Source organism: Orcinus orca, chromosome 9, assembly GCF_937001465.1.
Source record: "Orcinus orca chromosome 9, mOrcOrc1.1, whole genome shotgun sequence".
In the NCBI taxonomy this organism is placed as follows: domain Eukaryota; kingdom Metazoa; phylum Chordata; class Mammalia; order Artiodactyla; family Delphinidae; genus Orcinus; species Orcinus orca.
In genome coordinates this window covers 43,765,385-43,793,047 of record NC_064567.1, presented here as the reverse complement: position 1 = coordinate 43,793,047, position 27,663 = coordinate 43,765,385, and the positions used below count along the sequence as shown (strand labels likewise).

The 27,663-nt window shown below is 42.4% G+C and overlaps 2 protein-coding genes across 8 annotated transcripts in view; one reads left to right on the top strand and one right to left on the bottom strand.

Annotated features, from left to right (window-relative positions):
• Positions 1-1,990: 1,990 nt before the first annotated feature.
• Positions 1,991-18,593, bottom strand: RP9 (RP9 pre-mRNA splicing factor). 3 transcript variants are annotated; one of them, XM_049714467.1, is made up of 6 exons: positions 18,442-18,593; positions 10,662-10,692; positions 9,161-9,290; positions 5,488-5,579; positions 3,515-3,576; positions 1,991-2,645 (listed from the first exon to the last, which is right to left on the bottom strand). In XM_049714467.1, the coding sequence occupies exons 1-6, from the start codon at positions 18,591-18,593 to the stop codon at positions 2,447-2,449; spliced, it is 666 nt and encodes a 221-aa protein (XP_049570424.1). In that variant the 3' UTR covers positions 1,991-2,446. The 3 variants fall into 3 exon arrangements, with proteins under 3 accessions (XP_049570424.1, XP_049570426.1, XP_049570425.1); XM_049714469.1 differs by having other exon boundaries at positions 10,662-10,765; positions 18,442-18,581; XM_049714468.1 differs by having other exon boundaries at positions 18,340-18,475.
• Positions 18,594-18,730: 137 nt separating this feature from the next.
• The window catches only part of BBS9 (Bardet-Biedl syndrome 9), a 432,087-nt gene continuing 423,154 nt past the window's right edge, over positions 18,731-27,663 (top strand). For 2 of the 5 annotated variants that reach the window (XM_049714454.1, XM_049714452.1), the window contains exons 1-5: positions 18,731-19,002; positions 19,321-19,400; positions 20,324-21,048; positions 21,392-21,482; positions 26,456-26,578. In XM_049714454.1, the coding sequence (XP_049570411.1) occupies positions 26,467-26,578 (112 nt within the window). In that variant the 5' untranslated portion in view covers positions 18,731-19,002; positions 19,321-19,400; positions 20,324-21,048; positions 21,392-21,482; positions 26,456-26,466. Of the gene's footprint in view, positions 19,003-19,320; positions 19,401-20,323; positions 21,483-26,455; positions 26,579-27,663 lie in introns of all 5 variants that reach the window. The other 3 variants (XM_049714456.1, XM_049714455.1, XM_049714453.1) reach the window with 2 other exon arrangements.

Sequence of the window (27,663 nt, the reverse complement as noted above, 5' to 3'; positions counted from 1 at the left end):
TTACAAAAGCTGCAGCGTATGGTCAGATTCCAGTTAAAGCAGGAATGCTCCAGTAAGAGGTTAAAGATATAGAGCAGTGGTTCTCCAAGTATGGTCCCCAGACCAACAGCCTTAGCATCATTTGGGGACTTGTTAGAGAGGAAAATTCCCAGGTCCACCCCAGAGTCAGAAACTCTAGAATTCTGGGAGCACAGGAATCTGTGTTTTAACAAGCACTCTAGTTGATTTTGATGTCCCAAAGGTTTGAGAATCATTGATGCAGATTCTTTCCTATTTTTTATGAACATTTTATCCTGAATGGGACAGTAAGAAATTCCCTGAAGAGGCTGGGAATGGGTAGCAAACACTGCGAGACATATAGAAGAGGACAAATGGCCCATGCTGTGCATGCTGAGCTAGGATGCCAAGGATAAGTTTAGAGCATGCCTAACTTAACTGGCCTCAGGATTTTCAGAAATAACACGCCCCGGTGATTCCGATCTGGACAATTGTGTTACTGAGGTACTATTCCAAGGCCAAGACCAGGAGGATGGATGGATGGATGGATTTATTTATTTATTTATTTAGCTAGCTAGCTAGCTAGCTAGCGGTATGCGGGCCTCTCACTGTTGTGGCCTCTTCCGTTACAGAGCACAGGCTCCGGATGCGCAGGCTCAGCGGCCATGGCTCACGGGCCCAGCCTCTCCGCGGCATGTGGGATCTTCCCGGACCGAGGCACGAACCCGTGTCCCCTGCATCGGCAGGCGGACTCTCAACTACTGCTCCACCAGGGAAGCCCCCAGGAGGATTTATTGATTAGAGTAAGAGGTGGGTCCATTCTGGGCTTGGATTGGCTGTTCTTTAAAGAAGGGGGAATCCAACCCCCAGGGTAAGCGTTTGGAAATGGGAATAGAAAGTTCCTGGGACCCTGAAAACAGCAAGAGACCTGCTGGATAGGTAGGGACACTTACCTGTGAGCAAGATCTAGCTCCACTTGGCTCAGCAACCCATAGGACTTACTCTCCCATAGCTGCAGGCACCACCCTGATGGGTAAGCTGCTTCTGCTGTGGCACAAAGCTAGAAGAGCACAGGTGGGCCATGCTTACCAACAGGAAGAGGAAGGAAGTGAGGGATATATTTTGGGATGTGGGTAGCTGACCCTGAATAGTAATTCCCCTATAGTCTTAAAATTTTTTCTGAGTCAATTACTCTGGAAAAATCTTAGGACTGAGGCAGTAAGATCCAAGCAAGTTAAATACAATGTAACCACACAAGATTTTTCATTATTGTTATAGGAACCCCTTCCCACAGTCAACAAATCGTCTCAGGTGATTATGAACGCACTGTACCTTTGATGCAGCAGCGCAGGATGTACTTAATATTAAAATCAGTTTTAGGGTTTCCCTGGTGGCGCAGTGGTTAAGAATCTGCCTGCCAATGCAGGGGACACGGGTTCCAGCCCTGGTCTGGGGAGATCCCACATGCCGCAGAGCAACTAAGCCTGTGTGCCACAACTGCTGAGCCTGCGCTCTAGAGCCTGCAAGCCATAACTACTGAGCCCGCGGGTGCGTGCCACAACTGCTGAGGCCCGCGTGCCTAGAGTCCGTGCTCCGCAACAAGAGAAGCTACTGCACTGAGAAGCCCGCGAAGAAAAGCCCCTGCTCACCGCAACTAGAGAAAGCCTGCGCACAGCAGCGAAGACCCAATGCAGCCAAAAATAAATAAATAAAATAAATAAAAAAATAAGTTTTATACTGTTAAGTTAAAAAAAATAACGTGCAGATGAATGTGTATAGCACTTGTGTTAAAAAAAAAAAGCCCTCTGCTTGTCTGTGATGTATACAATATTCCTGGAAGACTTCACAAGAAACTGGTAAAATTGGTAGCCATTGGGAGAAGGAACTGGTAAGCTGGGGGAGAAAGGAAGTAGTATGAGTTTTCATAAGTAAACCTTAGGTACCTTTTAAATCTGGAGCACATACATGCATGCATTAAGAAATAAAAAATAAATACATTAAAAAAATAAATAACGAGCTTTTATTATCCTCAACAACAGAGGAAAGTCAAGCCTGAAATCTAGGGGTATTAAGTAGCCCCACCATGGAGGGTGGAAGCTGTGGCAGCACCTGGAAGAGCTTCCTCAGAGATTCCCTTAGTCTGGCCACCCTGCCAGAGGCATTTCTAAGGAATCAGGACCCACAGTGATCAGCAGGGAGGAGAACAATGAGAAAAGCTTTCCAGCCTGAAATCAGCCGCTGTCCAGAGCTAGCACCTGGCAAGATACAACTCACTCTTCTGGGGGTCACATCTTTACTGGAAGGTAGGTGAGAATTCACACCTGTGACACCAAATCTCCTCCTCTCTTGGTGTCTCTCTCTCCTATTCCTCTCTGATTCCACATTCCTCTGCTCTTTGGCCACGGTGTTTGATTTCTGAGAAGAGAATGTTGAACAAGTCAAGCTCTTGTCACTCTGAGTCTGAACTCTCATTTGACTTGGAAGACTTATGCTTTCGTTTTTTCTTCTTTTTCTTTTCTTTCTTCTTTTTCTTATGCTTCTCTTTCTTCTTCTTTTTCTTGTGTTTCTCTTTACATTCTGAGGAACTGGAGCTGCTCCCATCTTCATCTGATGTTGAATCCTCCAGTAACTGTTTTAACTGTTGTATCCTAAACACATAAGATTGACCAAAGAAATACATTCAATGTAACTTAAAAAATTCTTTTAGATAAAAATATAAGAACAGTAGTGAGGTGAAAAATGTCACAAAGCATCACCTCATTAAAGACAGTACTTATTTTTGCATGTTTTCCCCATTCTTGTCTACACCCCTGCCTATTTTACATGACTGTAACCAGTGTACAAGCTATTTTGTATTCTTTTCACTGTCCTAAATGTTTCTGTATGTTTCCATAGTCCTTACTATTATAACTTCTAACAGATGGATACTTTCCTAAATCATTCCCCCACTGTTCAAGTTCATACTAAGTAATCTACCTCCTCAACAATTATAATTCAGCACAGGGAACTATACTCAATATTTTGTAATAACCTGTAAGGGAAGAGAATCTGAAGAAGAATATATGTTATGTATATATATTATATATAATAATTATATATAATTATAGTTCAGTATCACCAATTTGAAAAAATACCCCCCAAACCCCAAAAAAAGTCCTCTTGTTTTTTCACCCTGTCTTTAACCCTGTCTAGGAATTTTTAACAAAAGCTCAGATCTTTAAAGAAGATCTAGAGAAGATAAATTACAGTTGCCAACGTCAACTATCAGTGACATGAGTGGGCTGGGCCAAGCCCATTGCTTTAAGTTAACCCAAGTAGAACAGGCTGGCCTGCTCATTCCCCACACACTGGCTTTTTCAGGGACTATTCCTGTCTTCCAAGTATTTTGCAATTAAAGTACCATATTTACTAAAACCACTCCTCTAATACTGGAATCAAAAAATTTTTAATTTATAAAGGTTCTAACTATATAATTTCAAACTTTAAGAGGATATTGTTATCATCTGGACAATCTCACCTTACATCCTTTTCATGTCTTTTATTCTCTCGAATGATGTCGTACATGGGATCTTCATGTGCCTTGAGGGTTAGAGAAGGTTATGGTTAGGTTAGGCTTCATAGACTGTTAAATTAAATCCCTTTTTCACTGAAACTAATTTTTTCCCCTCCTGTGTGGTATGATTTTATATTTAATACGTTCTAATCCTTCCTAAGGGTTACCATCATTTCAAACTCCTGGAGGCTATAAAAAAGATTTTCCAGTTATACAAATACAGGGTATAATTTACATAGCCTTTATAAGGAAATAAACCATGGCAAAATCATTATTAAATACCACTCAAGGTTAAAAATCTTGAGGTAATTCTATTTGTTCTATGTGGAAAGATGATCAAGAGATATTATTAAGCAAAACAGGTGATTTGGAAATGATGCGTAAGAATGATTCATTTATAGGTACACAAAAACATACTGGATATGACCAAAGAGAAGTCTGGAAGTATATTCAAGCTACTTACTACAAATTCCCTCTGGGGAGAGAGGCAAGATTGGACTTGAAAAATCAATTGTGAAAAACCTTACTGTAATGTTTCCATTTTGTTAAAATAAGGCAAATTTATTCTTATGATATTTGTATAATTAAAAGCTACTTAAATTACTTAAAAATATGAATACACAGAATGAATTTTATGGCATGTGAATTATCTTTAAAAGTATGTTTATTATAAAATTTTTACATATCAAAGAAAACATAAAGTTAATAATATCTATTATTTTACCAGCCGGGATATCCACTGTTAATATTTTAGTGTGGTTCTTCCAGTCATTATTCATAATTTACAGAAGATTATAATCATGTTATATATACAACCCTATTCTCTTTTTCACTTATGCTTTCATGATTATCTTCCTATGACATTACATATTCTTTTAAAACATAATTCTTAAAAGCTACATGATTTATATGTTGTGGTAACTTATGTTGTATATTGGACACTGCAGTTGTTTCCTATTTTTCTTCAGTTTCTATTTTCTAATCATATAAATAATTCTGAAAGTTATCCTTATACATTCATAATAATTTGTGCATACTGATGTTGTTATATCCTTAGATCAATTCTTAGAATTTAGGTTCCTAAATTTTAAAAATATGAATATGTTTCAGTTTTTGAGATTTATCATTAAATTATCTATTACAGGCACTGTAAAAGTTGACATTCCAGGTAGCAGTGATTTATCCAGAATATTTTCTGTAAATTAGTAAAATGAAAACCCAGCATTTTAAATATCTTAAAATCCTTGGAGAATGTTTATATACCCCTGTTTGATATGCTGATAATCCCAATATATCCAGTAATAGCATAGTTAAATTGACCAAAACAGTTACTGAATGGTGAGTTAACCCTGGGAGGTGACTTTGTTAAAGTGATGAAATGATAGATTGATTTTACTGTCATCTAAAGAGGGTACATCGTTTATACACATACTTCCAGTTTATGGTAGAAAAATATACAGACTTTAGACAAAGACTGGGAAACTAGAACCCTGATTTTATTTATGAAATATGAGTTTTTTACATAAGTAAAAAAAGACTGACTGGGGAATTCCCTGGCAGTCCAGTGGTTAGGACTCTGCGCTCTCACTCCTGAGGGCCCAGGTTTGATCCCTGGTCAGGGAACTAAGATCCCACAAGCTGCATGCCAAAAAAAAAAAAAAAAAAAACTAACTGAATTGATAAAAATGCCTGCTTCAGAAAAAGAAGCACTGTTCCCAAGACAAAAGCAAATAACATTTTAATACACATTTTTTTGTTAATGAACTAATCTTTCACACAAATTCGATTTAACAGAGATGTAGTTAACACCAGATACTTTGGGTTAAAGGCTTTCGGAATGTATTTTATGTGAACCTCCAGTTCACTGGTGACTGCCTGATTCACCAACATTCATCATCTCCAGTAAACGTAAATTGACACTCTGGGGTTTTACTTACTACTCTGAACTGTTCTAACTTTTGGTTGCCTTTGATAAAGAAAGGGCATTCTTTGTCGCCCGTTCGGTGACCATACCGTTTACAACGCCAACCTGAAAACAAAGAAAAAGGGATATATTTCTGTAAGATAATGCATTTTTACTCAATCAAGATAAAGGTATCAGTAGATCATATTAAAGATATTCTGCATTAGATTCCAATTTTAAAAGCAAATATAATTAATGGATGAGCCATGTAAGATCCCAGAAAAGAGAGGGAAACTAATTACTTCCTCAAGTATCCTTTAATCGTAGAGGTTTAGAAATGAACCAAGTACTTACTAAACAATCCCATGCAAAAAGCAAAGTGTGATTTTTTTGTTTTTTAACTGTGTTACAGGTTGAATTGTGTCATCCCGTCTGCTTCCCCACTGTATTGAATTGTCCTAACCCCTAGTACCTCAGAATGTGACCTTACTGGGAGACAGGGTTTTTAGAGAGGCCTGGAATACATCCTTCCCTCACAGCCCTCAGGAGGACACCCTGACTTTGGACTTTTAGCCTCCGGAACTGTGAGACAATAAATTTCTCGTTTAAGTCATACAGTTTGTGGTACTTTGTTACAGCAGACCTAGTAAACTATACAGGCATCAAGCAACTCCAACCAAGGAGGTCAGGAAGCAGGAAGAGGGATTATAGGTAAGATCAGCCCAATTTGCTCCACGCTGGTAGCTACTGAAAATATGTAGTGACAGGGAAATAATGTTTTCCCCTTTATATTTTTATTTGAGAGTTGGTAGTAGGAAACCATTGGGAAAAAATGAAGTTTAGGGATTCTCTGACCTGCCCCTGTCCTTATCTCCCCACTATTTCCACCTGGGGAAGAAGGAATGCACTCTTTTTTTTTAACATCTTTATTGGGGTATAATTACTTTACAATGGTGTGTTAGTTTCTGCTTTATAACAAAGTGAATCAGTTATACATATACATATGTTCCCATATCTCCTCCCTCTTGCATCTCCCTCCCTCCCACCCTCCCTATCCCACCCCTCCAGGCTGTCACAAAGCACCGAGCCAATATCCCTGTGCCATGCGGCTGCTTCCCACTAGCTATCTACCTTACTACGTTTGTTAGTGTGTATATGTCCATGACTCTCTCTCGCCCCGTCACAGCTCACCCTTCCCCCTCCCCATAACCTCAAGTCCGTTCTCTAGGAGGTCTGCGTCTTTATTCCTGCCTTACCCCTAGGTTCTTCATGACATTTTTTTTTCTTAAATTCCATATATATGTGTTACCATACGGTATTTGTCTTTTTCTTTCTGACTTACTTCACTGTGTATGACAGACTCTAGGTCTATCCACCTCATTACAAATAGCTCAATTTCATTTCTTTTTATGGCTGAGTAATATTCCATTGTATATATGTGCCACATCTTCTTTATCCATTCATCCGATGATGGGCACTTAGGTTGTTTCCATCTCCGGGCTATTGTAAATAGAGCTGCGATGAACATTTTGGTACATGACTCTTTTTGAATTTCGGTTTTCTCAGGGAATGCACTCTTAATGCAAATGCAGACCGCTTCAAACACATGTCTGTCTTTATGATAAAAAGGGGGGGATTTTAAATGCCACGGATTGATGTGTGGGTATCAAGAAGGATCCATACCATCTGTGATCAAAACTCTTTGTTAAAGGAAAGGTGATCCTTGTTACTCAAAGTGTGGTCAACGGTACAGACCAGCAAGATTAGCATCACCTGGGAGCTTGTCAGAAATACAGAATCTCAAGCCCACCCTAAGTTTGAGAAGCTCTGCTGTAGATAACACTAGGATCATGGAAATCAATGAATACGGGGTTATGTGTGCATGTGTTTTTCCATCTGGGATGGATCCAAGTTTTGTGGAGTCTGACGCTTATATAAATTAAGGAGAGGAAGGGCTCTTTAGGCAAATTTTTATAGAAAGAAAGAACCATATGACTACACTGGTGGGACTCCAAAGACCTTTGGAAGGTACAAGGGAACCTAAAGGTTAAGCTTCATTAACTTCATGTAAAACTGGTTCTGGTCCAGACTAAACACTTTTAATTTGCAAGTCAATGAAAAGAACTGGGGCTTCCCTGGTGGCGCAGTGGTTGAGAGTCTGCCTGCTGATGCAGGGTACACGGGTTCGGACCCCGGTCCGGGAAGATCCCACATGCCACGGAGCGGCTGGGCCCGTGAGCCATGGCCACTGAGCCTGCGCGTCCGGAGCCTGTGCTCCGCAACGGGAGAGGCCACAACAGTGAGGGGCCCGCATACCGCAAAAAAAAAAAAGAAAAGAACTGTAAAATGGTAAGTGAAGCACAACTAACTACCCTATCACAGAGAGGAGCGGTTTTTAACCATAATTTAAAAAAAAAAGAAAAAAAGAAAAAAGAAAGAAATGTAATCAGTTTAATATGGGATTCAACTCTGAAAATAATAAACACAAAGGGTTTACTTAACTAAATTTATGATATAACTATTACTGGGACAATGAGATATATGAAGGGTATGTGTATGAGATGGGATGGAGGAAGAAAAAAAGAGCTGAATTCTTGTCTTCTATAGGAAGAAGTCAACAGATAATGAAGAAACCTGAAAAATCAAGGGGCAGGAATGTAATCCTGTTATCTAGATACACAGGGATAGGGACTTCCCTGGTGGCGCAGTGGTTAAGAATCCGCCTGCCAATGCACGGGACATGGGTTCGGGCCCAGGTCTGGGAAGATCCCACGTGCCACGGAGCAACTAAGCCTGTGTGCCACAACTACTGAGCCTGCGCTCTGGAGCCCGTGAGCCACAACTACTGAGCCCGCGTGCCTACAGCCCATGCTCTGCAACAAAAGAGGCCACTGCAGTGAGAGGCCCGCGCACTGCAATCAAGAGTAGCCCCCGCTCGCCGCAACTAAAGAAAGCCCGTGTGCAGCAACGAAGACCCAACACAGCCAAATTAATTAATTAATTAAAAACCCCCCCAAAACCTTTATAGATACATAGGGATAAACTTCAAAACAACCTTCCTAAAAGAGGTTGAGGTGGTCGCCTTTTAGGTGAGGGGAATGAAGGAAAGGGGCTGAGAACCGATATATTAATTATGTGCGTGAAGAATCTTTGTACAAAAAAATGTCTTTAAAGGCAGCCGTATCCTTTCTTCAAATGCCGTCTTACGCTGGATGAAGATGCTGCTGCTCTGGTGCGGTGAAGGGTGTGCACACAGAGCTCTACCTGTTCCAGACCCATCCTCTGTGGCCCAGAGCTCCTCTCAGGTTACCTGGATAAAACCTCAACACCTCTGATGAGGATGACTGACTGAGGTAAGACCCAAGGGACCACCCTCCAATGCATCCCTTGTCCCCCATGGCATTTCTACATGGAATATCCTGTTACAGGAATATTACTGAAGCGTATACTCCGCAGGTAGCTACGGCCCTGTGGAAGACCATTTTCCTTACAGCCAGAAGCCCTGGAGTCTAGGCACTGCACTGCCTCTTACCACAGAACACTTAATAACATATGCAAGGCGGCTTCCTCATCTATAGCACAGAGATCATGCCCTGACTTTAGCAGGGCTGTGGTGAGAATGAATTAAAAGAAGTGAACTTGTTTGTAAACAGTGGTCTATAACTTGCATGTATTGAGGGTGTTACTTGAAACCCTTCCACACTCACACTGCATGACTTTGACTTCTTTCCCCAGTGGCATCCAAAGTCCTTTGGTTGGTGCGTGGGCCAGAAATTCCCTGGCATGTTCATTGCCTGGGACATCTGGTATACAGTCTTCTGGCTTAGTCTCATCTTCCTGAAAAAGAAACAGTGTGTAAGCTGTGCGGCAAAAAAAGCACTGGAACTCTCTCCCACCTGTCTGAGAACACAGCCCTGCCTGGCTTTCTCATGGGCTGGAGATCCCAATGTCATCATAAGTTACCCTCTGAAGAGCTAGAAAGAAAGACAAATCATAACTGACAGAAAAAACGGAAGTAACTATACTAGAAGAGCTAGCTATACCATGAAAACAAAGTAGCTGTTCTTAGAGAAGAGTTACTAGTGTTTACATAGGATTGATCTGTGAGCTCCAAATTGATTCTAGATCACAAAAATTAGATTCTAAGATCACAAAAGGTTTTCTGCTAACTTAAAAGCTTTGTGGAATGAGGCAGAATATAGAGTTAAACAAGTAAGGTTTCCTGGAATAATAAGAACAATGTGTCAAGAGTAAAATAGATTATTAGACCTTGAAGGCCACTGTCATGTTTTATAATCTCACACATGCCGTATTAGTGAGATGCATTTTCATTACCAAATAACTGCACTATATAATTAAGGTGCTGTTTTTTTACCTTACGATTTTTTTTTTTTTTTTTTTTTTTTTGCGGTACGTGGGCCTCACTGTTGTGGCCCCTCCCGTTGTGGAGCACAGGCTCCGGATGCGCAGGCTCAGCGGCCATGGCTCACGGGCCCAGCCTCTCCGCAGCATGTGAGGTCTTCCCGGACTGGGGCACGAACCCGTGTCCCCTGCATCGGCAGGTGGACTCTCAACCATTGCGCCACCAGGGAAGCCCTTACCTTATAATTTTTTCAAGTTTCCACGAATATTAAATTTATAATGGAAGAATGTTTTCTAAAAATCTTTTTTTTAAGTTGAAAGTTACCAAAAAGAAAAGGTTACTTTGGCCTTAAGTCCTCTAAGTCTCGCTCCTGCAGAAAGACACTGACACTGTGGCCAGGGTGCTGGAGGAGGGACTCCTGCAACAGGTAGGGCTGGACTGGATGAGCTTCACGTCTCCTCAGAGTCCAGTGTTCTCTGAGCTGATGACATTCAAGAAATCAGCACCGGGGGCGGGGGGGTCAGAGAAGGAACATGGGGCAGGAGAGCTTTGAGGAGATGCAGTCACAAGTGAGACAGAAAGAATGGGAGTGAGCGCTGAGGAACACTCGGGGGGCCTGCAGTGGTTTCTTAGGGGACAGACACAAGGCTGATTAAATTTCTGCAAAGGCACAGGCTGTGACAAAGCCCAAAGTGCATGAACCGACTGCCATCTGCAGGGAAGACACAGAACTATCATAAAAGGAGGTTCAAACCTTATGCAGCTGTTTTTCGTAAGTGACTGAGTCTGAGCACTGAGTCAAATCTGTCTCAGAGAAAAACCAAAAGTACAAACTTCACACTGACCTTGATAAGTCCAGGAGGAGGTTTTTCATAACTAGAAAGGAAGAAAACACCAGTCATGAGCCATGTTCATAGGAATGTAACACATCTCAATCAGCAAAAGGCAACTGCAGACCAAAATAAAAAGGATATTTTTAGTAAGAACTTAAAACCATATTATAATTAACATAGTTAATAAAATATGCCTAGCAGTCAGAGGTCTTATATAAATAAACTGATGCTATACCATATCCTGCTGGGATATAGCACTTAAATTCACCAAAATAATAACTAACTTGGTGTCTTAGGACAATGATTTTATTTTTGGAAGAAGGGAAAGCAAGAGATTGCAGGGAAAATGTGAGGTAACAAGAGCCTTGAACGAATTATGGTTCCAGCCTGTCATTACAGTTGTTGGTTGATTTACCTACCATAACTTCCAGCTTCCATAACACTGAGAGGCTCATGGGGGTGGGGGTGTGTGAGTGATCTGTTCTGACAAGGGTGGGGGCTGTGCAGAGGGGAGGGAGCAAAGCCTGAGGGAAGGGCCTGTTGTAGGGGAAGGAGGGGAGGGTGATCTGTCCCAGAGGCTCCCCCTCCCACCTCGCCTTCCCCCTCCCCCTCCCCCAGCCCCAAAAGCTCCGGATTCAAGATCCTCCCCACTGGCCTATCCTGTTTGCAGAGTGGGCTGCTGGGCTGCCATCTGCTGCGCAGCTCTCTGACTGCCCTTTATGTCCCTACTGACCTCCTGGGACTCAGGGATGCAGGACTCCTGCTTGGTGCCTGGACGACAGGCTGGCACTCAATGAAGAACTACCGCTAGAGAGGCAGGTGACTGATAGTGTGCAAATGTACTTCCCCTTCCACCAACAGAGAGAGCTCTCAGACCCCCAGGGTCCTGAGGACACAAATCATGCCTGTGCTCCCAACTCATTTCCACTTCTCATCACTCCGCTGGAACTTCTGGAAAAGGCTGATGGATGCCAAATCTAGAAAAGCAGCATCCAATGCTAGGGTTCATTTTAAACAAATCAGTTTTAAAATTTAAAAATTGAGATATAATTGACATATAACACTGTATTACTTTCAGGTGTAATTACGTTCAGTTTCAAGTACTGACACATTCCAGGCTATGCAGCACATAGCATGGGTGTCTGGCTTTTAAATGAGTGCCTAATTGACACAACCCCCTTCTTAAAGAAAAGTAGTTGGAGGGACTTCCCTGGTGGTCCAGTGGTTAAGACTCTGTCCTCCCAATGCAGGGGCACGGGTTCAATCGCTGGTTTGGGAACTAAGATCCCTCATGTCACATGATGCAGCCAAAAGAAAGTAGTTGGAAAAAGAGGCAGAACAACTGAACATCTGAGGTCTTTTCAATGCCTCTATAACGAAATTTTACTGAGAGAGGGCATCAGGATGCTGTGGCTGGTTTAAAACTGTATCTTGGCTCCAATAACTTGGAAATGGGGGATTCCCAAAGTTGCTACACACAGAAGGTGAGTTCAGAGATGATTAATTTTTTGAATTTTGTACAGTGAAAATAATAAATTCTAAAATGGTTAATCATTTATCTAATAGTCAAATAGATACTAATTATCCCCAAACTAGTCAAAAATTGTTTAAGTTAAAAGAAAGAAAGCAGTAGTGTATAGGACAGTGTGCTTGGTATGGTTCTATTTGTGGGTATGGGAAAAGGGAGATTATATATATATAGGATACCTGAGGGAGGGAGCTTTATTTTTCACTTATATTTATTTACATGCAAATACACTGCCTCAATGTTTTTTAGTTACAAAAGAAAAATGAAATTAATGTCATCTTCCTTACACCTATGTTGGTATAAGCCCAGGCTAATAAAGGTCTGAGAGATAAACCAAAGGTTACTTGGGACGTAGGAAAAAAAGAAAAAAGGCCCAAAATATGCTAATAGGAGCTCATTTCTGCTATAGAGTTATACAGGCTGCATTTTTGTTTTAAAATTTCAATGTTATTTCTCTAATTGTTTCAGTAATTAAATCCTCACTCTTGCTCTAACCAACTTGCTATTTCCACCTACCAAAAAAGAACAGGTATATTAGGAGAAACTAAACTTAATTTTCAGGCGATATTGAAGGTTCAACTTAAAAACTTACTCCTTGCAGAAGTAACCAGTCAACAATAATCATGCCAGGCTTAGTGCTAAGTACCAGAAGGGAGAACTAAGGGGATAAGGGTACTCCTAAATGAAATCTAGAAAAGCCATAAAGTTGAAACTCCTCTCAGAAACACCCATGTAATTCTTGACAAAGGTACTTTGTAGCTTGGGACCCCCAGAGTGGAAGCCTCCCCAGTGACCCAGCTCATGTCACAAATCTAAACCGAAGTCAGCCTGAACTAATGGGAAATGCCTCACTGTCAAGGAAATCTGGAATACCCCAGTCACGATCCTCCACCTCAGTTTAATTTAGCTTATCTGACCCTAGATAAGACGACGTGCTAGTCTGATAAGGAAATCCCTGACCCTCTAGCCAATCGTGCCCTATTTCCAAATTGCCTCACCTGAGGCCCCATAAAACCCGCTCTTGTCCAAAATCCCTGGGAAGAGTGTTCCACTGCATGTGAAGTGCTGTACTTCTCAGTCCATGGATTGTTTTCCCTTGAATTAAGGACATCAAACTCGTTAACAAATTGTATCATTTTTCTCTTTAGACATGCTTTAGAACTGTCTTGATAAAGGAGATGTTTTGTTTTTTTGGAGCAGAGAACCCCATATCCCAGCCAGAATGTTTTCCAGTTCTAAATCAGTGTGAATGGGCTTTGCAGGTAAAAAAATTTTACTTTGAATTGTGATCCACTCTCACTGCTGTCTACCTTGTGCAAGTTACTTAAACCCCCAGAGCCTCAATTTCCTCATGGGTAAATAGTTCACAGCAAACATGTGAAAGGCACTCCACAATGCTGGCTTCTGCCTCTTCTGTTGAAGAAAAGTTAGTGCTCTTAGTAGCCTCATGAGGCAGCTCAAGATTAGGCACTAGCATCATAAAGGCCAAGATCGGGACCCAAGAGAGAGGCCTCGCCAACCCTCACATCTTTTTACAGATCTGCAGCTTTACGGGGATTTACCAGCTGCTCCTAAGAGGAGGTGGGCATAGACCTGGCAGTGGACTTTCTACAGACATCATCCCCAGCCGGGTTTACTACCTTTCTAGGCCATGCGACTCTTCAACATCTAGCTCCAGGGATCACTGCCTTTTCCCCATGCAGGTGAGCTGGTATAGGATCATGTCACCTAAGATGGCTGTTCTTTGGCTCTCTTTATATCCCCTATTTGATCAGTCCCTGCGCTTCACCTACACCTTCCTGCATGACTGACCTTCCCTCTTAATCACAGAACTTATTCAATAACTGCCTCTGTGCTTGCCCCGCCCCAGCTAACAGCTCCATTAGGATAGTTTATCAAAGTGAAAACCTCTGCCCTGTGACAGCTGATAACCTGAGGGGCTGTGAGGGACACACCTCTCTGCTGGTTTCCCTGGTAACTGATGAGCCAACCTGATGTCAATCCCCACTGTAACTGGTAAACCTCCCCACCCCCCAAGCAAAGACTGCTGTCTGTGTCCTGACTGCTGTCTGCTGTACACAGTGGGGTGCTGCTCCAGGACTTTGCTTCAGTCTTATAAGATCCCCTATCCAAGAAACCTTCAGTGTCTCTGTTGCTATCTCCAGGCTCTTTCTTTGGTCTTGTGGCTGGGCAGTTATAAGACTTGCAGGCCTGTGGGGTGCAGTGAGGTATATCAGAGGTGCAGAGGTGGTAGATCAGGGTTCAGCAAATCTATCCCTACCTCCTCTGAGGCTCAGCAAATCACCATGTGATTAGAGGACTGGAACTTTCAGCCCCACCTCCAGGAAGGTTGAATTAATCACTAATGGCCAATGATGAATCAATCAAGCCCCTATAATGAAACCTCTATAAACACCCAAAAGGATGGCATTAAGACAGCTTCAGGGTTGGTGAACACGTGAAGGCGCGGCATACCTGGAGAGGGCATGGAAACTCTACAGAGCTTCTCACATACCTTACCCTATGTATCTCTTCCATCTGGCTGTTCCTGAGTTATAACCTTTTATAATAAACCAGTAATCCAGTTAGTAAAACATTTTCCTGAGTTCTATGAGCTGCTCTAGCAAATTAACCAAACTAGAGGAGGGGGTTGTGGAAACCTCCAATTTATAGCAGGTACCAACCTGGACTTGCAAACATCTCTGCACTCTTCCAAATAAGGATTATGATGGAGGCGTCTAGTGTCCATCCTCACCCTCACTGTCACTAATCCAGGGCCTTTCTAAGATTTACTCCCTGAAGATTACACAATAAACAACTGGGTATAAGTAGAATTAGCTTTTTAGATACAGTACAAAGCTTTTTAGGTATGGTATTTCCAAAGCAAATTCTTAAAATATTTTCCAATGGAAAGCTGTCGCATGTCATAGGCCTAGGCCTCTTTTAGGAGGAATAATGGAAATTTGCATAAATTGGGCAGGTGATACGGTCCATCAGCAGCCCTTCATTAGAAACATTAATGCTATGTCTTAGGCATTGGGACTTAAGGGAGTTTGGAAGGGAGGTGGTAAAGTCTATGTAAATATCCAGTAATCCGACAATAATTTATTTTTGCCATAGGAGTTGTATAAATAACATGGTCAAACTATCTATATTCCTCAAAAATATGTAAATGTTTTTGCCTAGATAGAAAAAAAATGTGACGGAACTGAACATTTCTTTTTTATTTTTAAATTTATTTTTATATTTTGGCTGTGTTGGGTCTTTGTTTCTGTGCAAGGGCTTTCTCTAGTTGCGGCAAGTGGGGGCCACTCTTCATCGCGGTGCACGGGCCTCTCACTGTTGCGGCCTATCTTGTTGTGGAGCACAGGCTCCAGACGCGTAGGCTCAGTAGTTGTGGCTCACGGGCCCAGTTGCTCCGCAGCATGTGGGATCTTCCCAGACCAGGGCTCGAACCCGTGTCCCCTGTATTGGCAGGCGGGTTCTCAACCACTGCGCCACCAGGGAAGCCCCTGGAACTGCACATTTTGAAATCTCTTATTATTAGCAATGGACTTCCCTAAAAAAGTCCATTTTAGAACTGTTTCCACAAGTGTAAAGGAATGTGGTTGATTTTTTTCCTAGGGCTAAACAATTCATTAGTTTAGGTAGCATGTTAAAAAGATATTTCTCAAAGATTAAGGTAATATTTAACTATTGAAAATAACAGATTTGGAAATGAGAATCGGAGTGTGTTTACTGAGTAGCTTGGCTTCTGTGCTGTGACAGCTGAGAAGTGTGCATTATCTTTGTAATAAATCCTCAAAATTAAAGAAAGTTAGTGGAGGCCCATTATTTTGTGCCATCTGTAAATCCTTGCCATTATATCATTCAGATTGTGACAGGTTGCCCTGGGCAGTATGAAGACTAAATTAAGATAAATTTTGATAAGAGATTATCTCCTAAATAGGCATGGGACAAAAAAATCTTTATTTTGCCAAGTACTTAATAATACTCTTTGTGTATTTGAGTGTTGGGGTAGGATTTCTTTTGGAAGAGTCCTTCACGTAAGCATACTCCATCCCAGTTGTTCCTGTAGCCTGGCCCTATGGGGGCTGGAAGGCAGAGATGAAACTCCACATATACTCAAAATGTCCGTTCTGTTATGCCCAGTAGCCCAGGAGCACTTGAGTGACAGAGCTGGAAAATGGACAGGAGCATGTGTGGAAGACTCAGATGCCTTTGGGGGCCTGGCAGGTATGGTAAGAGTAAGAAAAATTAAGGTCAGGTGTAAGAAAATGACCAGAGGAGTGTGAGGGTAACTAAAGAGGGCATACCAGGTGGCAAAAGGATTTGAATTCCACTTGTAAAAAACCACAGTGGAACTTAACATGCCTGGTTGACCAACTTACTTACCTGTCTTCCTTTCCCAGACTCTCTTAAAATGACAATTAAAGAAATAAAAAAAGGTTAGAAGCCACACAGAAATCCTGAGAGGGGATACAAGGCTGGAGACAAGAAAGGAAGGGAAAGAGAACTAAACCCTCATCTACTATAACATGAGCTTAATAGGTAACATTTACTATTCAATCGAAAAAAAGCAGTAAAAGCATATAATTCAGAAATAGTTAAATCCCAGAGAAAAAATTAAGTTTCCCCATTGAAGCCTTGGTTGGAGGGAAAGGTACAGGGAGTGTGAGTAGAGATACAAACCACTATTTTTTGAAATTAGACTTTTCATACTATTTAATGTTTAAACTACGTTAAAGTATTATTCTGGAAATACAGACTTCCATTTAAAAGGAAAGAAGCCTCTGAACTAGCCAAACTATAAATATGTCAACAGCCCAGAACTTTTAAAATCTCTGAACTGAAAAATCCCACTGGTCTGAGAATCAGACACCCCGGTTTCTCTTTAGTTTTGTTAGTTTACAGTTCCGTGTGTGCTTTATTAGGTTACTTAACTGCTGAACCTGCATTTTCTCATGTGCAAAAGGAGGTTATAAAAGGATGTCTGTGAGTGCGCTCTGAGCTACAAAATAAATGTAGAGTATTAACAACTATGTGGCATCCTACAGTTAGGATACTGAGGGCTAGGGGGTGGGGTAGGGCGGCTGAGCCCTGCCGGAACTTATCCTAGGGAACACTGTTCAACATCGGCCTTGCACAGGCAACAAAGAGCCTCCCAGAGTGCCCTGAAGGGGCCAGGACCGTGGATGCCAGCAATCCACAACCACTGCCCACTGAAATGAAATTCAGCTCAAGAGCCACGCTGAAAAGAGCAGGCCAGGCTACGAGGAAGTATGCATTTTGTGCCAAAGCTCCCAGCGGTTAATAATGAAGGATTAACCCTTTAAGGACTTTTCATGCTGTCTCAGCAATCATGAGAAGGTAGGTAATGGGAAGCGCCTAAAACAAATAATTCAGATAACTCAGTGAACACCAAACTTAGTAAAGTCAGACTTCTAAAGCTGATTACAGAACGACAGAAACACAGAAAAGAACCGCAAGGGTCATTAATCCAACCTTCCACCTGATGTTTAAATCTCCTTTACAACCAACCCTTCTCCCAGGGGTTATCTGGACTCTCTCCCGGGTAGCTGGGGGAGTACAGTGCCTCCTAGGTCAGGCCACGCTGACCAGCAAGAATCTATGACTCTGGTCTAATTCTTCTTGTTGAGCTGGAACTGGCCTCTTTGTAGCTTCCACCCTTAACCCTGGTAAAAAAAAATCCTGGGGACGAGAGAGAAGTCCACGCTCTCTTCTACCTGACAGCTCCTCCCGAAGAGTCAGGTACCAGGCCCTCACCCCACGTTTTTTCTTCCCTTCCTCACCGCGCACTCACGTTACGGGACTGGGCTTTTTCCTCCCTAGCTAACAGCACTAGATGAAAAGAATGGGGATTTTACCCAGTTCAGAGCGAGCCCCTTGAACTGAGAAATGGGAAAGGACCCAAGGGCGCAGCCGCACTTCTCCTGTACTCAAATCCTGACCGACACCGACGTCGCCGCACGAGGAATAAAACCGTCGTTTCCGGCGGAGAAGCGCCCGCCCGCCGCCGCCTCGCGCGCCCGGGACGAGCCTGGGGATGGAGCCTCACCCCTCTTCCTCCAAAGGCTGAGAGTCCAGCGTCCCGCAGCCCGGGATCAAAACCCGCACCCGGCTCGCTGGGGACGGGCCCACCTGCCCACTCGCAGGTCTCCAACGCCGGGCGGGCTCCGCCGCGCGACCGCGGGCCCCGACCCCATTCCTCGCATTAGTCGGGGGCGGGCGTGACGGACTCACAAGGACTCCAGGTGCTTGAGCTGCTGCAGCTGCTGCGCGTCGTGTCGCCGCCGCCTCTGTTCCCGGCGGCGCTGCAGCTCTTGCTCCGGAGGCTCCCGCGGCCGCCGTGCGCCCCCTGCCCCCGCGTCGTCGCACCCGGGTCGGGACGACATCGCGGCCCCGCGCGGCGCGGCTGAAGCGGCCCCGTGCGGCGCGGCTGAGGCGGCCGGCGCGGCGAAGACGGTACTTCCTCTGCGCTGCGCACGCCTAGCCCCGCAGCGCCCCCTCCCGCTGCCGATCCGCGTCCCGCCGGGCCGAGCCGGGTGTCCCCTCCGCGGCCGCCTGCACCGTGCCGCCCAAAGGCCAGCGCGGCCTCAAGTTGTTGATCGGAGCGCCGGGTCCTGCAAGTCAGGTCGGCTGGTGCCGGAGGCCGGAGCGCGCTCCCTGGCGGCGGCCAGGAGTCTCGGTGCTGAGGACGCTCTGTCGGGACCCTGAGCCAGTTCTGCGCGTGGCTGGGCCCCTCTCCGGGTCGGACGCCTCCCCTCGAGATCTTCGTCCCTGAAGGCCGGGAAACCTGTGCAAGTAATTTTCGTATTCCCCCAGTGTCTAGGCGTACAGGAGCTGCTCGTTACATGTTAGTAGGATTCATCTAGTTTTGGAAGAAAGCAAGGCTTCCACAGAAATTCTCCAATTTTCCAGAACATGTGATCCATGCTATGTATAGTCAGTGTAGTATACTGTATTCAGATAAGGTTTGGGTTATGGAAAAGAAAAGCTAATTATACACTGTGTACTTTTTATGCGGTCATTGAGCTAAGCCCTTAATAGGAGTTGATTTAATTTTTAAAATCGTAATAAGTGCTGTACGTAATACCCATGTGTACTATCCTTATTTTACAGATAATGAGGCCCGAGAGTTAACTGACATGCCCAAGGAAACAGAACTAGTAGGTCATGGAGCCAGGATGCAAAAGTGTAAGGTGCTTAACTAGGTTGTGCTTTGAAACTGTATCTGATATATAATTTTTTCAGCCTTGAAATAATGGAAGAAGCTGCAGAGGAATTAAAAATAACTGCATAAGGGAAATGCTTGCCAAAATATTCAGTTGTTAATAACCCAAAGTGAAGAGCTCTTTCAAATTTATTCAAGAAAACACAAACACAGAAGCTATGCACAGACATGTGAAATTATGCTGATATATGTTCTGGAACTTGGAAATGACCTCTTCCTCTAAGAATGAAGCCAATTAAAATTGTTGCATGAATGTATGATTCAGCCATTCATGTGTAACAGATCAGGACCCTGTGGGGGCCTTCCAGGATAGACCCCTCCCCCATATACTCTGCTATAGCTCCTGTTGGAAGTACCCAGATAATAGTATCTCATGCATATTTCCTGAGTTTTTCATTTGGTAAAAACCACAAGTGGAAGAAATTAACTACTTGATGATCATGAGCCCCAGCCCCCAGATCTTCTGGCACCTAAGGATTGATAATGTTAAATTAACCACCCAGTTACCTCAACATCAACCAATCAGAGAGTTGTGCAGTAGCTGATCACATACCCTGGGACGCCCCTCCCTCACCTTGCCTTTAAAAATGCTTTGGTGAAACCCTTCAGAGAGTTCAGGGTTTTTTTTTTTTTTTTTTTTGAGCATGAGCAAACAGTTCTCCTGGCATGGCCCTGCGATAAATCTTTCTCTGCTCCAAGCTCCAACATTTGCGTTTGTTTGGCCTCACTGTGTGTCGGGCACACAAACTTGCGCTCGATAACGATGGAAGTTACCTGGGCCAATAAATGACCTGTATGATATCTTATAAGACATCCAAATCCAGTCAAGAAGGAGGATATAGTCTTTGGAAGCTGTGATTTACAAACAAAGAAAATGTAATTGTGTTGCAGAAAGAAGTTGGTCTACAAAATCAAGAAGAAAACCAAGGGAAAGCAATCAGGTAGTGTTTTTCCAGCGCTGTTGTTATAGAACAGCACGTTCCGGGTGTCCCACGCACAGTTCATATTCCTTCCTCTTCAAGGTAACAATGTACTGGATCAGCAGCACCCCAGCCACCAGGGCGCACACGCTGGCGCTTGCTACCGCGCTCACCCTCGCCATGGCCGCTTGGTCCATGGACGGGGCCTCCTGCACCTTTGGGTCAAGAGAAGAGGTCGCTGGGTGGCTCGGGCCTCGGATGCTCCGCCCCAGAGACCAACCCAGACGCCCCGCCCCGCGCCGCCCTAGCCCCGCCTCCTAGGAAAGCCCCACCCACGAGCGGCGGGAACGGAGGAAGGAGTGGGAGGGGCGTGGCTTGCGTCCCCGCCGGGGGGCGGGAGGTGGGTCTTCCTCAGAACCCGCGTCCAAGGAACTGTACAAGAACAGAAAAGGGGAGTCGAATTAATTCTCTCTCTCTCTCTGCTAATGAAGACCGGGCAGTAGTTCATTCTAGCTCCGCCCAGTAGAAATCTGATTCCAAACATCACTCAGAAAAAAATCCTCCGCCTTCCTCTCTCCTGACACCCAGGACTACAACCCCCAGAAGGCATCGGGGCTCAGAGGAGTTGCGCAGTAGCGTTCGTTGTAAAGTGCTATGACAACAGGGCGGAGATGGCTTGGAGTTAGGCTTGAGTGGGTAGGTGTCCCTTCCGCCGCTGCTGTCCTTTTTCTGCTACATCCCACTCACTGCCTCCTTCATCATTTCCTCCTCTTTGTGAGCAGCAGGTCTTACCGCTGTTCTTTCCTGCCTGATATCTGCCACGGGATTGATGCCGTTTTTCCTGCTTGTCTCTGAGGGTGACAGAGAGGGGATGCAGGGGAGCTACTTGGTGGGATCGCTCCAGCTCTGTGGCGCTGGTGGTGCCAGGTGGTGAGGCGCTGTCTTTGCCTGGGACGTGAAACAAGTTGGATCAGGAGAACGAGAGGGAGAATTAAGGGTTGCTTTTTCCTGCACCGTCCGTTCTTGCTCGTCGTTCCAGCCCTGGAATCCTGGCAGACGTTCTTAAAGGGAAATCGGTGGAAGGAGAGTTCGAAGAAAGGTGGGGCAGGACCCACCTGACTCGGCATCAGGTAAGAAAGTATGTCTAGAATTAAACATCGGGTGCATGAATGTCCTTTCAGTGTTTTATTTTTTAGTCAGATTGATTCTCTGATGTCATATAATTTGGGGGATATAGGGCGATAGGTTTCTTATGAAGGATGCTTGCATTCAAAACAAAGCAAAACGAAACTGCCAGAACAATGTGTGTGTGTGATCCTGTGAACATTTTTGAGAAAGGGTGATAAGAATTTTTAGAGATTCCTTTCAGGAATGTCACGTGGTGCACAAGCATTTTCCTCCTGTGACACTTCAACAGGTCTTGTGAGCAAATGGTCAAAACAGTTCCCATCCTATGACTGAAGTAGGATGCATGTACTAATACCCCCTAATTCCTTCTTGCAATAGGATTATTGCTTATCCTTCTCCCTTTACCTTGCAGACCACAGCAGTTTCGATGAGCTGAGGTGATATTATTAGCATCTTCCTTTCCCAATCAGTTCCTGCAATCGACTCCAGTTTCCTGGAGTTTTTTTGTTTGATTGTGTTTTTTGTTTTGTTTTTTTTGGCATCTCACTTTTTTTTTTACTAAACATGCCAATAAAAAAAATAAATTTATTTATTTATTTATTTTTGGCTGCGTTGGGTCTTCGTTGCTGCACACAGGCTTTCTCTAGGTTGTGGTGAGTGGGGGCTACTCTTCGTTGCGGTGCGCGGGTTTCTCATTGTGGTGGCTTCTCTTGTTGTGGGGGACAGGCTCTAGGCACACGGGCTTCAGCAGTTGTGGCACGTGGGCTTTAGAGCGCAGGCTCGGTAGTTGTGGCGCAGGGGCTTAGTTGTTCCGCGGCATGTGGGATCTTCCCGGCCCAGGGATCGAACCCGTGTCCTCTGCATTGGCAGGTGGATTCTCAACCACTGCGCCACCAGGGAAGTCCCTCCATTTTGATTTTTAAATGCACTCTTTTCTTTAATGGTTAAAGCAGGTGTACAATGCATGTTTGAGCAGATGTACGATGCATGTTTGACAGGCTGTGAGACAGGCTGTTCTAGTTAGCATAAAGTTTACATTAAATCATATATAAGCCAGAATGACTTCCCCATACCTCAATATGTGAACATTTCTTCCATCAAGTGTATTTACAATGGAAGAGTTTTGGAGTTTGTCAAATGCTTTTTCTGACTCTGTTGACATGATTAGGTGGTTTTTGATTTTTATTTTATTGCTTTGGTATATTTCCTTAATTAATTTTGGGTGTTAAACTAACATTGTATTCCTGGGGTAAATTGCACTTGGCCATGGTGTATAATTCCTTTAATATATTGCTTGATTCACTTTGCTAGTGTTGTGTTGAGGATTTTTACATACATATTTGTAAGAGATATTGGTCTGTAGTTTCCTTTTCTTGTATTTGTCTAATTTTGGTATCAATGTACACTAGCTTCATAGAATGAGTTGGGAAGTGATCCCTCCTCTTTTATTTTTTGGAGAGGTTAGTGAACAATTGATGTTAATTAAGAAAAATATTTGGTAGAATTTACCATCTGAGCCTAGTCTTTTCTTTTTTTCTTTTTATTTGAGCCTAGTCTTTTTCTGTGTGTGTGGATAGTTTTTTGATTACTAATTCAATCTCTTTACTTGTTATAGGTTTATTTAGATTTTCAGTTTCTTCTGTAGTCAGCAACAGATAGTTGGGAGCAGGACAAATAATGCTGATGTCCTGCCCTTCCTGGGAAGGTGGTTCTCTGATTGGGAGCTGTGGGGAGAGGGTTCTTGGCTGTACTACTCTGGAGTGCAGTTTCCATCTTGCTGAGCTAGGAGTATGGAGAGGAGTGAGTTGTAGTTTAAATACTACAGACTCTTACTGTTCTTACTGAGTTTTAGATTTTTAATGTTTCTTTATTTGTTGTATGCTCTTAGGACAATTTCCGGAGACTTGAAATGGTTGTTTTAAAAAATAATTTTCAGTTTCACTGGGAAGTGGGCCAGTGGAGCTTCTCACATGTCACGCTGAAAAGTGGAATTCTCTGAAACCTTAAATTGCTTAGCATATGGTTATGGGAGAAATATCTATATTATCAAAAGATTTCATCAGAGTTCCATTAGATATCAAGGTGCTCCAGTGTCTGTAAGACTTATATTTAAGAGCAAGTATAAAAGTGATTATATATAAGCTTATTAGGAACACAACTGCTGTGTGCAAAGAGAAATTTTTTGTAGGTGTGTTTTATTTATTCAAGCCAAAGGATTCAGCTTTTTTTTTTTTCTCAGATAAACAGGGATATCCAGCAACCTTAAATTGTTCAGACTTGCTATCAAATCCATCTTTGAAGCCAAAGTGGAAAAGAACTCCCCTTTGAAACCTTTTGCCTTGTAGCTTACGCTGTCATTTAAAAATACATCAATTATTAGAAAAGGAAATTAATGATGTACAAATTGCACAAATGAGGGTTTGTGGTTTCTTAATTTCTTGGGAGTGGGCAGTGCGCCTTCCTCTGCTTCTGCCTTTGAAATTGGAGAGAGAGGCACCGGGAAACATACTACTGACCATCAGCCCAAATTGTTGGTTTTCCTATCGTTCACTAATTTTTCAAAGATGTAAGACGTTATTCAATAATTTATTGTCCACCATGGTAAATGTTAACACCTGGGTCATGGGGGAACCAGTATGCAGAATTTTGGCATAATGGAATTTATGCAGTTCTGCTATGTATTAGCTTATGTTTTGCCCTGGTATGAAAGTAAGTTGGTCTGAAATGAAGCAGCTGTGGTCTTGTGAGGAAGAGCGATTTGTTGGACCTAGGTTTGAAATTAGCAACCCCTCCCCCAACCTTTTAAAAATTAAAACAAAGCGAAACCAAAAAAAAAATCCCTCTACTGACCCATGCTTTTTCAGTGTTTTGGATATTAAATTGCAGGCAGTGACAGCCTAATAATACAAGGGTCTAGAGTAGGGACAGGGCATGCAGAAGCAAGTTTCTGCCGTTAGCTGTGTGATTTAGGGGAGTCATTATAATCTACAGAATGAGAAGACCAGCTGATTGATGGGTACCTTCTAGCTGTTGAAGCTCTTGATTTTAAAAGTGAGTCTTTTTTTCAAACTTTGGAAAGGTAACTAACTGGTGACAGAGGTCACAGGAAAAAGGAAGAGAAGTAGAGCATTGCTATAAGAAAACATCCACTTAGACTATCAGGTATCTGTGCAACTAGTGCTTTTCAAATTTTGAGGTGCATGTGAATCACTTGGGGATCTTGTTTGGGGTGGGGTTGAGACTCTGCATTTCTCACAAGCTCTTGGGTGATGCTGACCTGCTGGTCCAGGTACTACACTTTGGGTAGCAAGGAGCTGAACAATCTAGGAAAGGAGGGCTTTCAGAAGCTAATGAAGTGGTAGGTGACTAAGGAGAAATTGATAGAGCAGGAGAAACAGGAAGGAAATAAATGTTGCCAGTGGTATTTTGTTACTAGGAATAGATATTAAATTTTATGATAGAAGTCCATGAGAAATTAGTGCCTGATGTAGAACAGTTCCATTTACACACCATGTTGGAGAGTTAGTTTTTCATATTGGAGTGTTTTTCCCCCCATTATTCTAGCAAGCTGAAAAAATTTGTTCAGTAACAAAGGTTTTTAAGGCCATTTTCACATAATAGCTATTTTCATCTGATGCAGTCATGTGTGTTTATATTCAAACTACAGATACATGCACTTTTTCCCTTTCCTGATTATGCTTTTTATCCTTTTGAGTAATCATAGCTATGATGATGACTATATGATGACTATAGTGCTGTGAGTCCTCCTAGTGAATCATTGAATGGTATTGAATTTGGGTAGTATTCTGCCCTGTGCTGCAAGAGAATGACATATCTTTATTGCGGCAGTCCAATGGTATGGCGTATTTTAATTTTCCGATGTATCTCGAGTACATAATGAGAATATATGGTACTTATTAAGTACTGTTACTTCCCTCTCAAATTAAAAAAGTCCAATAAAAGTATAATAGGAGTGTTTATTACATTTTTGAATACTTGCTGTGAGATTGGAAGTTTAGTCATCTGGCAATTTGTATGGTTACATAGTGCCATTATTAATAACAGCTGATGCAGATGTTTTTCAGAAACTCTCCCACATGTTAAAACTCATGATAAGTTCATTTACCTGCTATGTATTTTTCCTTCACTTTCATCAACACCTTGCCTTTACCTGACTACTTTCCTTTTCAGCATAAAGAGAGGGCCTTAGATGGAGTTTTCTTTCTTTTTTCCCCCCGTTGTTTGTTTAAAGATGGAGTTTTGTTTCTTTTTTCCCCCATTGTTTGTTTCTTTAAACTTGTCATTTTTTTTTTTTTTTTTTTTTTGCTGTATACGGGCCTCTCACTGTTGTGGCCTCTCCCGTTGCGGAGCACAGGCTCCGGACGCGCAGGCTCCACGGCCATGGCTCACGGGCCCAGTCGCTCCGCGGCATGTGGGATCTTTCTGGACCGGGGCACGAATCTGTGTCTCCTGCATCGGCAGGTGGACTCTCAACCACTGCACCACCAGGGAAGCCCCTGCTGCAGTCTTTTTAACGACCAAACTGAAGGGAAATTAGGTGTTATGCCTAGGAATTATGTGCTAACTAATTCTGGTAGAATTTGAATCTTGATCCTCCAAAGAATATGTTTGTTACTTTGTACAGTTGTCTACTAAATGTCCCAGAAGAGAGAATTGACCCAACATAAATGTATAATTTCTCAGCTTGACTTTCTGATGGCATTGCAAAATATCTGATTAATGTTTCCACTCACTTGGATTTGTGGTTTCACATATGTCCACAAAATACAAAAAATTAGAGTTTAATACAATGTTTTTTCTCAAAGTTGTCTAACTTTAGTTTGCTATGTATGCCTTAAGAGTTAATTAATTCAGAACAACAACAACAAAAAAGAGTTAATTCATAAATCATGGTGTGAAGTGGATTTTTTTTTGTGAAGTGGATTTTTATTATAAATAAATGCTTTCTTTTCAGAGTGAACGAAAATGTCTTTATTTAAAGCCCGTGATTGGTGGTCTACTGTTCTGGGAGAAAAAGAAGAATTTGATCAAGGCTGTTTGTGTTTGGCTGATGTTGACAATACTGGAAATGGACAAGGTAAACAACTTATGACCAAGCATCTTGGAGCAAAGCATTTTATAGGGGTGGAATAAAAACGACTTCTTTTTTTTAATGTGTACTTTATAGAACTTAGGTGAACTGTCATGACTATGCCCTAGTTTTTAAGGTAGTTTTCCTTATAAGTAATATTTAAGTAGCAGGCTGATAAATGTAGTTATTACTTATGTTTTGTTGTTTGTGTTTTTCTGGTTTGTGTTGATTCTGTCATATTATTTGCTGGAACTCAGAAAAATATTATAAGGCATCATTTAATTTGTTTTTATTTGTTGCAAAATCAGGTTTCGTAGGGTAGAGCTGGTAAAATATTTTGAATTTTGAAAATTTTTCTTTTGTAGAAGCTGCAAGAAAAATTATATTCTTTTAAAAGAGAATCTGAAAGCCATTTACCAGAATGGAGAAATTATGTTAGCTCTATTTGTTTGTAGAAAACAATTGTTAAATCATTGCTTTCATTTTTATATTTTGAAACTAGAAACAATATTCTATTTTATTCTTATATTATTTGCTCCTCTTTGCATCATCATATAAGTGGTCTTTAAAACATTTTAGTTCTGTATTATTGCTACTTGAAATTTATATTTGGTTTGAGTGATTTATAGTCATGAGCTTTTTTTTTGTAATTCAGATAGTCACTGCCCTCTTAAAAAGAAAACTTATTATAATAATTTTTCTTTTGTTCTTTGTATATAAACATTGTCCCCTTATATTTTTCTTTATTCTATTTATCTTGCCTATAATGAAAACAGTAGAATTTGGGGGATAAAGTGAAAGGAGAAAATTATATTGGCAAAGAAGAGTGGGAGGCACTAGACTGTTCTGAGCACCTACTAAACTGTTTCTAAGGAAACTCTGGGCCCTGCCCTTCTACTGATAGGAGAGGCGAAGGTCTTCTATTCATAAGGTGTCCTGAGCTGTTCTTCAAAGATTATCAACCCTGCCTCCTGCCCAACTGTTTGTTAAAATTTATGATTCCCCTATAATTTGGTAGCACAGAAGAGTCATACCACAAAAATACCTGCCAGAGAGAAACAATTTCAAACCCACCTCTGCCCAAACTATTT

Excerpts from the sequence above, each read along its gene's own strand:
- RP9 (XM_049714467.1), bottom strand. The coding sequence starts at position 18,593 with ATGTCGTCCCGACCCGGGTGCGACGACGCGGGGGCAGGGGGCGCACGG. Across the intron at positions 10,693-18,441 it reads CTCAAGCACCTGGAGTCCTT|TTATGAAAAACCTCCTCCTG; the intron begins GTGAGTCCGTCA and ends CTTCCTTTCTAG. Across the intron at positions 3,577-5,487 it reads AGTTAGAACAGTTCAGAGTA|GCACATGAAGATCCCATGTA; the intron begins GTAAGTAAAACC and ends CTAACCCTCAAG.